The sequence below is a fragment of the Linderina pennispora genome (genome assembly GCF_002104995.1).
Source record: "Linderina pennispora strain ATCC 12442 chromosome Unknown DL89scaffold_5, whole genome shotgun sequence".
Taxonomy (NCBI): Eukaryota; Fungi; Kickxellomycota; class Kickxellomycetes; order Kickxellales; family Kickxellaceae; genus Linderina; species Linderina pennispora.
In genome coordinates, this window is record NW_024468253.1 from 538,450 (window position 1) to 553,993 (window position 15,544).

General features: G+C 57.4%; 7 protein-coding genes across 7 annotated transcripts; 1 reads left to right on the top strand and 6 right to left on the bottom strand.

The window, feature by feature from the left end:
• Positions 1-249: 249 nt before the first annotated feature.
• DL89DRAFT_274661 (uncharacterized protein) lies at positions 250-1,021 on the bottom strand (the record flags this gene model as incomplete). The annotated part of the gene is made up of 2 exons (XM_040889214.1): positions 250-905; positions 958-1,021. The coding sequence occupies 2 exons, from the start codon at positions 1,019-1,021 to the stop codon at positions 250-252; spliced, it is 720 nt and encodes a 239-aa protein (XP_040744248.1).
• Positions 1,022-1,081: 60 nt separating this feature from the next.
• On the bottom strand, positions 1,082-2,960 carry DL89DRAFT_137594 (uncharacterized protein). Its single transcript, XM_040883397.1, has one exon. The coding sequence runs from the start codon at positions 2,853-2,855 to the stop codon at positions 1,344-1,346; it is 1,512 nt and encodes a 503-aa protein (XP_040744249.1). The 5' UTR covers positions 2,856-2,960; the 3' UTR covers positions 1,082-1,343.
• A 1,269-nt stretch (positions 2,961-4,229) lies between these two features.
• Positions 4,230-6,218, top strand: DL89DRAFT_138330 (uncharacterized protein). Its single transcript, XM_040883399.1, has 4 exons — positions 4,230-4,350; positions 4,498-4,792; positions 4,889-5,553; positions 5,697-6,218. Exons 2-4 carry the CDS (start codon positions 4,529-4,531, stop codon positions 5,749-5,751), a joined length of 984 nt encoding a protein of 327 aa, XP_040744250.1. The 5' UTR covers positions 4,230-4,350; positions 4,498-4,528; the 3' UTR covers positions 5,752-6,218.
• A 1,550-nt stretch (positions 6,219-7,768) lies between these two features.
• On the bottom strand, positions 7,769-11,979 carry DL89DRAFT_137634 (uncharacterized protein). Its single transcript, XM_040883398.1, has 3 exons — positions 10,201-11,979; positions 10,054-10,082; positions 7,769-8,087 (listed from the first exon to the last, which is right to left on the bottom strand). The coding sequence occupies exons 1-3, from the start codon at positions 11,777-11,779 to the stop codon at positions 7,866-7,868; spliced, it is 1,830 nt and encodes a 609-aa protein (XP_040744251.1). The 5' UTR covers positions 11,780-11,979; the 3' UTR covers positions 7,769-7,865.
• A 216-nt stretch (positions 11,980-12,195) lies between these two features.
• Positions 12,196-13,054, bottom strand: DL89DRAFT_322104 (uncharacterized protein; the record flags this gene model as incomplete). The annotated part of the gene is made up of 1 exon (XM_040891322.1): positions 12,196-13,054. A coding segment is annotated over exon 1 (471 nt), but the record flags the coding sequence as incomplete, so codon positions are not given.
• On the bottom strand, positions 12,690-13,016 carry DL89DRAFT_292299 (uncharacterized protein; the record flags this gene model as incomplete). The annotated part of the gene is made up of 1 exon (XM_040890286.1): positions 12,690-13,016. One exon carries the CDS (start codon positions 13,014-13,016, stop codon positions 12,690-12,692), a length of 327 nt encoding a protein of 108 aa, XP_040744253.1.
• Positions 13,055-13,834: 780 nt separating the features above from the next.
• Positions 13,835-14,890, bottom strand: DL89DRAFT_266842 (uncharacterized protein). The gene has a single exon (XM_040887263.1). The coding sequence runs from the start codon at positions 14,861-14,863 to the stop codon at positions 13,880-13,882; it is 984 nt and encodes a 327-aa protein (XP_040744254.1). The 5' UTR covers positions 14,864-14,890; the 3' UTR covers positions 13,835-13,879.
• Between the last annotated feature and the right edge of the window lie 654 nt (positions 14,891-15,544).

Genomic DNA, 15,544 nt, shown 5'->3' on the forward strand with positions numbered 1-15,544 from the left:
CGCCCCGCCCCGCCCACGCCCACGCCCACGCCCTCGGCGTGAACGAGCTGCCTTTGGTGTCCTGAGACGCGCTAATGCCTGACCGCTTATTCTTCCAGCAAGGCATTGCGCGAGGTCCTAGTGTTGCTTAAACAAGGCGTAAATTCAAAAACTTTGGAGCAACGAAAAGACTGGCTGTCTTTAGCTGGTTTCATCACCAAAAATTTGCTGCGCCTTTACGATGGCTCTGAGAATGGCCGTATGATCTGATCAGTACGTCGGGGCCGGGAATGGCAGAGGGCGGTGGATATTATCCAGAATTGCCAGGTAGTCGGGCTCGTTCTCTGGTGTCAGGTAGCCGTGACGAATCAGAAAGTCGACGACACATACGGCACAGTTCGGCTTGAACAGGTTTTGGCGCATTTTCTCGACAACCTCATCCAGAGTCCACAAGTGGAACGAGTCCACCTCGCCATCACTGGGATACGGAACATAGTCGCGGGGCAGCTCCAGGTCGAAGACAAACTGCGTCTCGGGCTGCAGCCCCAGCTCGGACCGGGTAAAGTACTGGATCGTGCCAGCGAACTTTGTCGTCTCGGCCACGTCCCGCTCGATGCCGCCCTCCTCCAGCGCACTCCTTGATAACCGACTCCCACACCGACATCCCATCACCGATTCCCCCGCAACGATCTGGTCGAGATACCCTGGCCATGTCTGCTTTTGCAGCGATCTCTTTGCAACCCACATCTTGACCGAGCCGTCCTCGCCCCTTACAGTGCCGTTGAGATGAACGCCGAACGTGCGGATGCCAAAGTTGTACGACGAGGCGCGCTCCACCATCAGCGCAATGCCCTGCGGGTCGCTCTTGTCGCCATACACCGGGTATAGCTCGTCCCGCCATTTGGCCAGCGATGCCCACTTCCTCTCTGCCCGGAACTCCAGCCATCAGCTCGGCAACAGCCGCCGATCGCTTGGCACGGTCGTCGCACCAGTCGCTGAAGGAAAGAGTCCTGCTGGCGGTGTCAATAACAAAGGGCTTCATGCCCCGTGTGTCGTTGGCTGACTGCAAGACAGCGACGTCGCTCGGGACTGAGTAGTCCAACGAGCTGCCCGTTGACAACGAAGCGGAAGAGGCCTTCCGCCTTTGACCAGTGCGTCGACTTCCGGCACGCTGTTGCAGTTGCGGACGACCTCCAAGATAGACCACAGTTTGCTCGACATTATGTGCTGAAGCAATAGCTCATGTAAAACAAGGTTAAAAGTCCTGAAAGACCGCTATCGCGCTGGCTGCTGCAAAGCCGCCTTCACCAGGTCGATGACTCATGGCGACAGGTGTGTTATGGATAAGAGTTGGTGGTGAGCCATCACTGCTTGCCGCTGCCGATACCGACACTGTGCTTGCTCTTCATGACCCGGCGCGTTCTCTTCCAGTCCTGGCTGGCGGACTCGCTCTTGCCAGCCTTGCGCTTCGTCTGGGAAGACCTGTCGGGGCCTGACGAGCTGGCCTGATCCAACAGATCGCGTGTCTCTTGATGGAACCGTGATCGAGCCTGCGAAAACAGCTCCGCGTCCGACTCTTCGCCGCTGCTGCCATCAGGATCCCAGTCGACACCTGGGTACGGGCCAACTGCACCCTGATCCCCACCGCTGCTGCCAGCAGGGTACGAGCCAACCGCATTGTCGTCCATCTCACTGTCGCTGCCAGGGTAAGGGCCAACTGCGCTGTCTTCCATTTCGCTATCGCTGCCGGGGTATGGACCAACCACGCCATCCTCCATCCCGCCATCGCTGTTTGGATACGGCCCGACAACTGGCTCCCCCTCATCTGGCGGCAGCGCTGGCCCTGGTGCAATGTCGTCGCCCGGACTACCCCTTGCCACTGTAACCTCATAGTCAGTCCCGGCATCTGCAAAAATATCCTCGTCGTCCGAATCTGTGCCTGGTGGCGCAGGATTGCCTGTTGCTGCAGTCTGCTGCAGTGCCTCCCCAGACGATTCTCGGCAATCCCCTGGCAACGCTTCTTGGGATTTGGGCTGCGACCTCTTGCCCCAGGTCTCTGCGATTGACGCAACCACTTTGCGCAATACGTCCGCATCGCCGCCCGGGTCCGCCAGATCAGCCATGCCAGTGCTGGATCTCATCCTGACCTCGTCTTGGTTGCGAATGCGTGTGGTCGGCGTGGCAGAGGCAAATTCAAAGTACATCCGCCCGGGAAGGAACAGCTCGTTCAGATCGGCTCTGAACCCGTCCTCAATCGACCGGCACGCCTCTTCCCGGGCATCGTGTATCCGCTTCAAGGTCGCCATCATACGCTGCCCCAGGGGGGTTGTAGCCGTTGCAGCATCGAAGCCTTCACTAGCAGCAGCACACGTGCTATCTGCATGGGCTCCCTCTGTCTGCAGCCGCTCGAGCTCGTCATCCAGCTCCTCTCCGCCGCCCCGCGCACGTTCCTTTTCCAGCAGCAAGAAGTCGAGGCCTTTGACCAAGTGCGTGTGCTCGATGTCACCACCGAGGTACTTGCTCTGCTCGTATTCGCGCTGCCTCGAGTCCGCCTCGGTGGTTGAATCCCGAAGCTGCTGCAGCATGCGCTCGCCCTCCTCGTATTCGCTGCTAACCCCTTGACGCCGTTCAGCTGCCCTATCACGGTACTGGCTTTGTTGCTGCTTCAGGTGCTGCTTGACGCCATGCTTGGACCTATTTTTGTCCTCTTCTCTTGCGCTATTCTTGACTCGGGGAGGCCGGAACAAGACCCCTGCACCCAGGGCGCTGCGCTTTGCATTGGCTGACTTGTCGCCTGCTGTGGTGCTTGGTGTCGCCAGCATCCGTCGGAAATCAGCCTGCGACAATCCCGCTGTATCGTCACTACCATCACCCATGGCCACAAAAGTAAGCAGGTATGTGTGCGTGCAGGTACTGTGAGAAGAAGAGAAATCGCTGCATGGCCCCCGACATGAAATTTTTATTGGGTCTAGTCATGCACGTCTGGTGTGTCTGCGAATAGTTTTGGGAGAAATCAGGCGGGTGTCGCAGCTGGGAGAGCGCGCCATTGCCATTGCTATTGCAACAACCAGGACTCTAGGGCCGAATCATTTCGCAGCGCGGCGATACCATTCGCGGCGCTGCACCACCACTAGTTCAGGGCACCAGCTCGGCGGCCACAATACAGGTGCAGATCCGCGGGGCTCGCCGCTCGCTCCCAAGGTGCAGCTCAATTGCTCTTTTCGACCAGTGTCCGACACGTACAATGGGTGCGAATGCATGCATAATGGCTTTCTGGCTGTAACCTTCATATTCACGCACAAAGAGCAAATTACTTGCCAATAATTATAGCGCTCCTGCGGACGAGGAGCGTCAGTGCGACCCCTCAGCTGCCAGCCCCAAGCGCAGCACATCATCGTCGTGCTGCAGAAGCAATGTTCTTGAAGCGAAGATAAAGAGGTGTAAAGACGTGGACAATGCCTTTCTGCCCGATCAAACTGCCTGGGCCTTGCTGTAGCTACACAGGTCGGCGGCAGGTTTTGGCATAGCGGAACTGGACATCGGGTATTTTCACCCATCTCCCAGCTGCCATTTATAGAAGCATCTGTTTTGTTTCTCTGTTTAGATACAATGGCGTCGTGCATTTTCTGTCGCCCTCAGGGTATTTTTGGCAAAGTGCATATAGCCCCGATCTGCCTCATCCCGCACACATGCATTTACCGCACCTAGTGTGAAGGAGACAGAAGCGCAGTCTTACTGACTCAGGTCCCTGAATTCCTGCGCGCCTGCTCTCTGCCTGCTGCAGCGAGTCTTGATCTGGACAAAAGTAGCTTATTTCGCCGCTGATCGTCGCTACGGGCATTTAACGTTGGCAATTGCCCCACAGCGCCCATTTGAGGCTGGCCATCGTCGCCAAACAGCGCCAGGGCATCAGTGAGAGCCAGCGTATGGTGATGAGATCACTGAAATGGCAGCACCATTTGGCGAACACCGGGCAATTTCTGTCGCATCCCTACCCCACCGCTCTGCTGCTCACGCAACCATTTGCTCACACAATAAGCGATACGGCACAGGTAGCCGAAAATAGATATGTTCACTTGTATGCGTGGCTCTCGCAACAGCATCCCCAAATTTGTAGTTCCGCCGCTCCATTCAGCTAAGGCATCGCCTGCCTGTTCTTGTGAGCGAGTTGGAGCCCTATATCCGTAGCTCTTTGTATAAATACCCTGGGTTCTTCCGGGTAGGACATGGTGTTTTCCAGTACAGGAAAGATCCCTTTTCTTTTTATTCACAGCTACTTTGCAACCTGAGCCCTTTCTCTCTCAATATACACTCCCTATTGCAGAATTCGTACATTTATTCAGAAACCCCTTTCTAGCTCCCGCCTCCAAGGTATGTGCATATATATAAAGGACAATGCCCATCGCTAGGTCTTGCTGAAAAATAACATTGGCACATCACAGTCACATTCTCCGCCTCCATACCATTTTTCCATCGGCAGTTTATACTAAATCATATCCATTTGCATAGAGCACATAGAACGCGCGCCTAATATTCCCAACTATCGAAAATGAAGGTTTCGATCACCTGTGCTTTGCTTGCCCTTGGTGTCATCCAGACGGCGCACGCTACTCCTGACAACTATGCTGTCAACAACAACTACTGGGACGGCTGGGGTAACTGGGGTAACTGGGGTAATTGGGGCAACGGCGGTGGTGGAAACTACTACACCACTGCGCCCAATCCGTATGCGACGACGTCTGTTCGCAACCCGTACGCAACTACCACGCAGAAGCCATATGTGACGACATCCGTTCACAACCCGTACGCAACCACCACGCAGAAGCCATATGCTACCACCACGCAGAAGCCATATGCTACCACCACGCAGAACCCGTATGCCACCACTACGCAGAAGCCATATGTCACTACCACGCAGAACCCGTATGCCACCACCACCCAGAACCCGTATGCCACCACCACCCAGAACCCGTATGCCACCACTACGCAGAACCCGTATGCTACTACAACACGGAATCCGTATGCTACCACGACTGTAGCATATACAACCAGTGAGAAGTACAATACCAAAAAGACAAAAACCACGAAGCCATATTCGACGGCTCCTGGTTATACAACCACATCTGCCCCAGTTTACGTAACAACCCCGTCTCCGTCGGCTCCGGTATACGAGACCACCACTGCTCCGGTGTACGAGACCACCACCGCTCCGGTGTATGAGACCACCACGGCTCCTGTCTACGAGACCACCACTGCTCCGGTGTACGAGACCACCACTGCTCCGGTTTACGAGACCACCACTGCTCCTGTCTACGAGACCACCACGGCTCCAGTGTACGAGACTACCACCGCTCCGGTGTATGAGACCACCACCGCTCCAGTGTACGAGACCACCACCGCTCCAGTGTACGAGACCACCACTGCTCCTGTCTACGAGACCACCACTGCGCCTGTCTACGAGACCACCACTGCTCCGGTGTACGAGACCACCACCGCTCCGGTGTATGAGACCACCACCGCTCCGGTTTACGAGACCACCACCGCTCCGGTGTACGAGACCACCACGGCTCCAGTGTACGAGACCACCACCGCTCCTGTCTACGAGACCACCACTGCTCCGGTTTACGAGACCACCACTGCTCCGGTGTACGAGACCACCACGGCTCCAGTGTACGAGACCACCACGGCTCCTGTCTACGAGACCACCACGGCTCCAGTGTACGAGACTACCACTGCTCCGGTGTACGAGACCACCACCGCTCCGGTGTATGAGACCACCACGGCTCCTGTCTACGAGACCACCACGGCTCCTGTCTACGAGACCACCACGGCTCCAGTGTACGAGACTACCACTGCTCCGGTATACGAGACCACCACTGCTCCGGTGTACGAGACCACCACTGCTCCAGTGTACGAGACCACCACTGCTCCGGTTTACGAGACCACCACTGCTCCTGTCTACGAGACCACCACCGCTCCGGTGTACGAGACCACCACTGCTCCAGTGTACGAGACCACCACTGCTCCGGTTTACGAGACCACCACTGCTCCTGTCTACGAGACCACCACGGCTCCAGTGTACGAGACCACCACCGCTCCAGTGTACGAGACCACCACCGCTCCTGTCTACGAGACCACCACTGCTCCGGTGTACGAGACCACCACTGCTCCTGTCTACGAGACCACCACCGCTCCTGTCTACGAGACCACCACCGCTCCGGTGTACGAGACCACCACTGCTCCAGTGTACGAGACCACCACTGCTCCGGTTTACGAGACCACCACTGCTCCTGTCTACGAGACCACCACGGCTCCAGTGTACGAGACCACCACCGCTCCAGTGTACGAGACCACCACCGCTCCTGTCTACGAGACCACCACTGCTCCGGTGTACGAGACCACCACTGCTCCGGTATACGAGACCACCACTGCTCCGGTGTACGAGACCACCACTGCTCCAGTGTACGAGACCACCACTGCTCCGGTTTACGAGACCACCACGGCTCCAGTGTACGAGACTACCACTGCTCCGGTATACGAGACCACCACTGCTCCGGTGTACGAGACCACCACTGCTCCAGTGTACGAGACCACCACTGCTCCGGTTTACGAGACCACCACTGCTCCTGTCTACGAGACCACCACGGCTCCAGTGTACGAGACCACCACCGCTCCAGTGTACGAGACCACCACCGCTCCGGTGTATGAGACCACCACGGCTCCTGTCTACGAGACTACCACGGCTCCGGTGTACGAGACCACCACCGCTCCGGTGTACGAGACCACCACTGCTCCGGTGTACGAGACCACCACTGCTCCGGTGTATGAGACCACCACGGCTCCTGTCTACGAGACCACCACCGCTCCGGTGTACGAGACCACCACCGCTCCAGTGTACGAGACCACCACCGCTCCTGTCTACGAGACCACCACTGCTCCGGTGTACGAGACCACCACGGCTCCTGTCTACGAGACCACCACCGCTCCGGTGTACGAGACCACCACCGCTCCGGTGTACGAGACCACCACGGCTCCAGTGTACGAGACTACCACTGCTCCGGTGTACGAGACCACCACCGCTCCGGTGTATGAGACCACCACGACTCCAGTGTACGAGACTACCACTGCTCCGGTTTACGAGACCACCACTGCTCCGGTGTACGAGACCACCACGGCTCCTGTCTACGAGACCACCACCGCTCCGGTGTACGAGACCACCACCGCTCCAGTGTACGAGACCACCACCGCTCCGGTGTACGAGACCACCACCGCTCCAGTGTACGAGACCACCACTGCTCCGGTGTACGAGACCACCACCGCTCCGGTGTACGAGACCACCACGGCTCCAGTGTACGAGACCACCACCGCTCCTGTCTACGAGACCACCACTGCTCCGGTGTACGAGACCACCACGGCTCCGGTGTACGAGACCACCACGGCTCCTGTCTACGAGACCACCACGGCTCCAGTGTACGAGACCACCACCGCTCCTGTCTACGAGACCACCACTGCTCCGGTGTACGAGACCACCACCGCTCCGGTGTACGAGACCACCACGGCTCCAGTGTACGAGACTACCACTGCTCCGGTGTACGAGACCACCACCGCTCCGGTGTACGAGACCACCACGGCTCCAGTGTACGAGACTACCACTGCTCCGGTGTACGAGACCACCACCGCTCCGGTGTATGAGACCACCACGACTCCAGTGTACGAGACTACCACTGCTCCGGTTTACGAGACCACCACTGCTCCGGTGTACGAGACCACCACGGCTCCTGTCTACGAGACCACCACCGCTCCGGTGTACGAGACCACCACCGCTCCAGTGTACGAGACCACCACCGCTCCGGTGTACGAGACCACCACCGCTCCTGTCTACGAGACTACCACTGCTCCGGTGTACGAGACCACCACGGCTCCTGTCTACGAGACCACCACCGCTCCTGTCTACGAGACCACCACCGCTCCGGTGTACGAGACCACCACCGCTCCGGTGTACGAGACCACCACTGCTCCGGTGTACGAGACCACCACCGCTCCGGTGTACGAGACCACCACGGCTCCAGTGTACGAGACCACCACCGCTCCTGTCTACGAGACCACCACTGCTCCGGTGTACGAGACCACCACGGCTCCGGTGTACGAGACCACCACGGCTCCTGTCTACGAGACCACCACGGCTCCTGTCTACGAGACCACCACGGCTCCTGTCTACGAGACCACCACTGCTCCGGTGTACGAGACCACCACTGCTCCGGTTTACGAGACTACCACTGCTCCGGTGTACGAGACCACCACGGCTCCTGTCTACGAGACCACTACTGCTCCGGTGTACGAGACCACCACCGCTCCGGTGTATGAGACCACCACTGCTCCGGTTTACGAGACCACCACGGCTCCTGTCTACGAGACCACCACGGCTCCTGTCTACGAGACCACCACGGCTCCAGTGTACGAGACTACCACTGCTCCGGTATACGAGACCACCACTGCTCCGGTGTACGAGACTACCACTGCGCCTGTCTACGAGACCACCACCGCTCCGGTGTACGAGACCACCACCGCTCCAGTGTACGAGACCACCACTGCTCCAGTGTACGAGACTACCACTGCTCCGGTTTACGAGACCACCACCGCTCCGGTGTACGAGACTACCACTGCTCCGGTATACGAGACCACCACTGCTCCGGTGTACGAGACCACCACGGCTCCTGTCTACGAGACCACCACTGCTCCGGTTTACGAGACTACCACTGCTCCGGTTTACGAGACCACCACTGCTCCTGTCTACGAGACCACCACGGCTCCTGTCTACGAGACCACCACGGCTCCAGTGTACGAGACTACCACCGCTCCGGTGTATGAGACCACCACCGCTCCGGTGTACGAGACCACCACGGCTCCAGTGTACGAGACTACCACTGCTCCGGTGTACGAGACCACCACCGCTCCGGTGTATGAGACCACCACGGCTCCTGTCTACGAGACCACCACGGCTCCTGTCTACGAGACCACCACTGCTCCGGTGTACGAGACCACCACTGCTCCGGTTTACGAGACTACCACTGCTCCGGTTTACGAGACCACCACTGCTCCGGTGTACGAGACCACCACGGCTCCTGTCTACGAGACCACTACTGCTCCGGTGTACGAGACCACCACCGCTCCGGTGTATGAGACCACCACTGCTCCGGTGTACGAGACCACCACGGCTCCTGTCTACGAGACCACCACGGCTCCTGTCTACGAGACCACCACTGCTCCTGTCTACGAGACCACCACGGCTCCTGTCTACGAGACCACCACGGCTCCAGTGTACGAGACTACCACCGCTCCGGTGTACGAGACCACCACGGCTCCGGTGTACGAGACCACCACTGCTCCTGTCTACGAGACCACCACGGCTCCTGTCTACGAGACCACCACGGCTCCAGTGTACGAGACTACCACCGCTCCGGTGTACGAGACCACCACGGCTCCGGTGTACGAGACCACCACTGCTCCTGTCTACGAGACCACCACGGCTCCAGTGTACGAGACTACCACCGCTCCGGTGTATGAGACCACCACCGCTCCAGTGTACGAGACCACCACCGCTCCGGTGTACGAGACCACCACGGCTCCTGTCTACGAGACCACCACGGCTCCTGTCTACGAGACCACCACGGCTCCAGTGTACGAGACTACCACTGCTCCGGTATACGAGACCACCACTGCTCCGGTGTACGAGACTACCACTGCGCCTGTCTACGAGACCACCACCGCTCCGGTGTACGAGACCACCACGGCTCCAGTGTACGAGACCACCACCGCTCCTGTCTACGAGACCACCACTGCTCCGGTGTACGAGACCACCACGGCTCCTGTCTACGAGACCACCACGGCTCCTGTCTACGAGACCACCACGGCTCCTGTCTACGAGACCACCACTGCTCCGGTGTACGAGACCACCACTGCTCCGGTTTACGAGACTACCACTGCTCCGGTTTACGAGACCACCACTGCTCCGGTGTACGAGACCACCACGGCTCCTGTCTACGAGACCACTACTGCTCCGGTGTACGAGACCACCACCGCTCCGGTGTATGAGACCACCACTGCTCCGGTGTACGAGACCACCACGGCTCCAGTGTACGAGACCACCACCGCTCCTGTCTACGAGACCACCACTGCTCCGGTGTACGAGACCACCACGGCTCCTGTCTACGAGACCACCACCGCTCCGGTGTACGAGACCACCACGGCTCCTGTCTACGAGACCACCACGGCTCCTGTCTACGAGACCACCACTGCTCCTGTCTACGAGACCACCACGGCTCCTGTCTACGAGACCACCACGGCTCCAGTGTACGAGACTACCACCGCTCCGGTGTACGAGACCACCACGGCTCCGGTGTACGAGACCACCACTGCTCCTGTCTACGAGACCACCACGGCTCCTGTCTACGAGACCACCACGGCTCCAGTGTACGAGACTACCACCGCTCCGGTGTACGAGACCACCACGGCTCCGGTGTACGAGACCACCACTGCTCCTGTCTACGAGACCACCACGGCTCCAGTGTACGAGACTACCACCGCTCCGGTGTATGAGACCACCACCGCTCCAGTGTACGAGACCACCACCGCTCCGGTGTACGAGACCACCACGGCTCCTGTCTACGAGACCACCACGGCTCCTGTCTACGAGACCACCACGGCTCCAGTGTACGAGACTACCACTGCTCCGGTATACGAGACCACCACTGCTCCGGTGTACGAGACTACCACTGCGCCTGTCTACGAGACCACCACCGCTCCGGTGTACGAGACCACCACGGCTCCAGTGTACGAGACCACCACCGCTCCTGTCTACGAGACCACCACTGCTCCGGTGTACGAGACCACCACGGCTCCTGTCTACGAGACCACCACGGCTCCTGTCTACGAGACCACCACGGCTCCTGTCTACGAGACCACCACTGCTCCGGTGTACGAGACCACCACTGCTCCGGTTTACGAGACTACCACTGCTCCGGTTTACGAGACCACCACTGCTCCGGTGTACGAGACCACCACGGCTCCTGTCTACGAGACCACTACTGCTCCGGTGTACGAGACCACCACTGCTCCGGTGTACGAGACCACCACTGCTCCGGTGTATGAGACTACCACGGCTCCGGTGTACGAGACCACCACCGCTCCAGTGTACGAGACCACCACCGCTCCGGTGTATGAGACCACCACGGCTCCTGTCTACGAGACTACCACTGCTCCGGTTTACGAGACCACCACTGCTCCGGTGTACGAGACCACCACTGCTCCGGTTTACGAGACCACCACCGCTCCTGTCTACGAGACTACCACTGCTCCTGTCTACCAGACTACCACTGCTCCTGTCTACCAGACTACCACTGCTCCTGTCTACGAGACCACCACTGCTCCGGTTTACGAGACTACCACTGCTCCTGTCTACCAGACTACCACTGCTCCTGTCTACCAGACTACCACTGCTCCTGTCTACCAGACCACCACCGCTCCTGTCTATCAGACCACCACCGCTCCTGTCTATCAGACTACCACTGCTCCGGTTTACCAGACTACCACTGCTCCTGTCTACCAGACTAGCAGCGCTCCCATCTACGAGACTACTAGTGCTCCTGTCTATGTCACCTCGGCCTCTCCTTCGAAGCCGGCGTACTCGACTGTGGCTCCTAGCACGCCTGCGTATTCTGCTACCACTCCTCGCTACACATCTATTGCCCCTACCCCTGTGTACACAACATCCGCTCCTGTCTATGCGACGTCGTCGCGCCATGGAGGCAAGTACACGACAAAGAGTGACAACCGCAACCAGTACACAACCCAGCGCAACACCAAGCCTGGTTCAGTCTACCCGACTGCTACTTCTGCGGCCCCGGTCTATACTACGCAGGCGCCCCCTGCGTACACAACCACGGCTCCTCCGGCATACACCACGAAGGGTCCCCAGCCGTGCGGCCCTCGCGAGACAGTTACTGTTACCAAGGACCGTATTGTCTATCGTGTTAAGAACATTCACCACTACCACTAAGTATTTTCCTTGAGTTCAATACAATCATCTGGTCGTATTAGGCCGTATTCAGCAATCCACCATAGCGGCTAAAGCAGGCGTGAAACGTACTATTGAATAACGTAGATGGAAATGCAAAGTGAGGGCTTTTGATGTGATTGCTAGCTTATTCAGAGGATTGCGCGACTTGAGTGAATATGCCGAACATTGGAGAGGTACTCGCTTTCAATTGGCGAATACGCAGACTCCAGACCTTGGCCATTGTCGATAGTATCGTATATATGTGGCAGACCGAATCCCTGGTTTGTGATTTCGAGTACAGGTAGCGGCTCGGCAGGGCTGAGCATGCCACACGCCATTTCCTCATGCACTGTAAACTCGCTCGCCAGACAACTACAGCCTCAAGCACCCACATGGCAAACACGAGCGCGATGCATGAGTAGCGATACGCATACACGTAATGGCACGTCTCAAAGAAATCGAGGTAGAGGATAGTTAGTCGGCCAGGCACTAGCTGGCTGACAGTGCCGAAAACGACCAAGCCCACAAACAGAATAACCAGCAGCAGGTAGTACCTCCAGCCCCTGTATGTTTTTCCTTGGACGAAAATAATGACAAGGGCGTATGTGCGGATGAGCACAGCACAGCAGAACATGTATCAAAAGAACACCCGGACCTACAGAGCAATGAATTTGCAGTGCCTCAGCACGCCTTCAACCTCGATCATTCCGTTGCAAGCAAACGAACCCACAAACCACAGGGTGCCCGAGAAGAACGTGGGCGTTGTCAGCAGCAGGTCTTTAGCGCGGATGGGCGGATACCGGCGGCTGAACCACGCGTACACCAGCACCAGACCAGCTATTCCAAACAGTGCGAGCCTGCCAAAGCTGATGACTCTGTCAGAGACCCCAATTGGGTCCCGGGGCACGCCCATGCGCGCGTCGTTCCGCTCCATTTCCGGGTCCCTGCGCTGAAACACATGCGTGCCAAAGTTTGCAGCCATTGTGTCACCGTCTGCCTCAGTAGTGATGTAGCAAAGCCAAATAATACAGCCTAGAATAGGGAAAAAGGTATTGGAGTTGAAGCAAGCCTAAAGCAGCTGGCTGGGTGCTAAGGGAGGAGCCCTTCGCTTTCATTCTGCACAGCCGTGCCGGGAAGAGCCATGTCCATGCGCAAACACATCGCGCTTCCGGTGCTCTGCTGCGAAAGCCAACAGCTGCTGGCACTGGGCTTGCGGGCAAATCCTACACTCTCTGGAACCAAATCCATGTCAGCTGTGAGAGTCTAGCCGCACTCATACACCGCTGCACATCATTAGAATCGAGCAGACATGCACCATCAAATGCCGATTCTCAGCAAAAACCGGACTGCTAGTTCAATAGTTGGCATTGCTTGGGAGCTGGCTCGATCGACGCTACCCTCGACGCAAGCAGGGGATCAATTATGAAAGGCTTTTCATGCGCAATCACACATCGGTGGGAGCAGTGCGCTCGCTCTTGCTGCCACCCGATCGTCTGCGGCAGGGCGCGTCAGCTTGCTCATGGGAAGCGCCAATTCCCTCTGCTGCCTCCAATCCCCAAAGCAAGACGCCAGCGCTAGCCCTGATTGGAACCACTGCGGCAAGGCACCAGGCGGATGCGCGCGGATGAAGCACAGCTGCGGGCACGAAACAGTGAGCAGCAGGCGGATCAGCCTTCATACCAGCCAAATCTGGCCATTATCATTTGTAACATCCGGTTGGGAGCCAGTCGGCCCTCGCGGTTCTGCAGACCGGATTGCACATGACGCCTTGCGCACACGACGCCTTGCGCGCACCTTTTACCAGCTCAGCAAATGGCATTACTGTCAAACTTCACCAAAAACAAGCTAGTTGGGCTTGCGCAAAAGCGCCTCCGTTAATGCCAGCATTGTGACTCCCTCGTTCTTTACAGCCTCGCCGTTGGCATACCACCGGATCCGTGTTCTGGGGTCAATGAGGAACGCGTAGCCAATAAGTGGATTCGCAATGCCCATGGCATTGCGGAATGTCTCCACATTACCAAAGTGCACGACATAGCTGTTGTGCCGGTGCTGCGGAATCACCCGCTTTGTGTAGGGAAGACACATCTTCAGAATCGCAGCCTTGGCCCAATTTTCCTCGATATTCACCTGCACCACCTGCGCCTTGCCTCGGTCGCCAAACGCTTTTTCAAAAACGTCAATGTAGCTGAGTGTGTGCTTTTCGGCAAACTTCACAAACTCAACCGTCAGCAGTGTTGTTTTCCCGCGGCACATCTGCGCTATGTCGACACTGTTACCGTTCAGCGTCTTGCCCTCAAGGTTTGGTAGAAACCGTGCTTGCCTCGCCGGGATCAGTTGCGCGGGCGCCTCAAACAGCTTCGTACCGTTGTCGCGCAGGTCGAGTACATTCTGCCAGTACGAGGTTCCAATCTCGTTGATGATCTTTGCACGGCTCTCCAGGTTCTTCTCAGGGCTGAGAATGTCGCGCCACTTGTCGTCGATTTTTTGCTTTAGCGGCCGGTGCACGACCTTCTCTGGAGCCGGCTCTGCCTGGCCCACAGCCTGCCCAGGGGCGATGGTCTGGCGTGGCTTTGGACGTGGTCGCGGGAACTTTGTATTTCCAATATACTCGATCTTCCGCCCGTAAATGTCGAGATTATCTGCCTGCTTCCCTTCGCCCCCACCCTCCACTTTGCTGTCTGCAGCCCTCTTGTCCTCCTTGCTACCCTTATCAGGCCCAGAAGTCGAGTGGACAGCAGCTGTAATGTGAAGTGCACGGCACTGCTGAATCGCCGTCGGCAAAGACCCCAGCCGTGTCCGTCGAATCATAGCACCACGTTGAATTAGCATTACTGTAGAATTTAAGCTGAAATTGCAAACAAACCCAGCCTCGACTGACGTTTACCACCCGCGTTCCGCCGTTATCTGCACATCCAGGAATCAGATCAGCAGATTTGCAAATCGCGCTTTCTTTTTGGGCTGGGCATCCGGTGAAAAGCCGAATGCAAGGCGTAGGCTCTGGAGATGTTGCGCGGCCGATGACACCCGGCATACTGATGCCATGCCAGCCATCACACCGGCTGTGCAACAGTGGGCAAACCCCTGGTCTTTCAGGAATTTTATCCCTCAGGTTTCCTTTCCACATGCTGTAAAAACCATACATTAAGGTACTATGGAAGTGTGATGTAGGGCACCCTGCTTGCTCACCAGGTGATGGTCGATATTTCTTTTTACCTGGGCAGAAAGCGCAATACAAGAGAATGGCATCTTTCATGGCCAGAAATGGCTCTCAGATTGCCGTAAAACAGCAGATTGCTTACTTTAATATTATTACTAACATCAATCCCATTCCAGATTATGAATCTGCCTACAAAAGTATATATGTCGACGAGGTGTGGTGATTGCTCTGTAATCACAAGCACACTCTGTGTATCCTCTTGGAGAAAGTCGGTAATATATATTCTGAACCCCTCCACTACTGAACCTATCGAAGCAGAGCCTATCATTCTGCTGCACCTTTGTGTACACTCC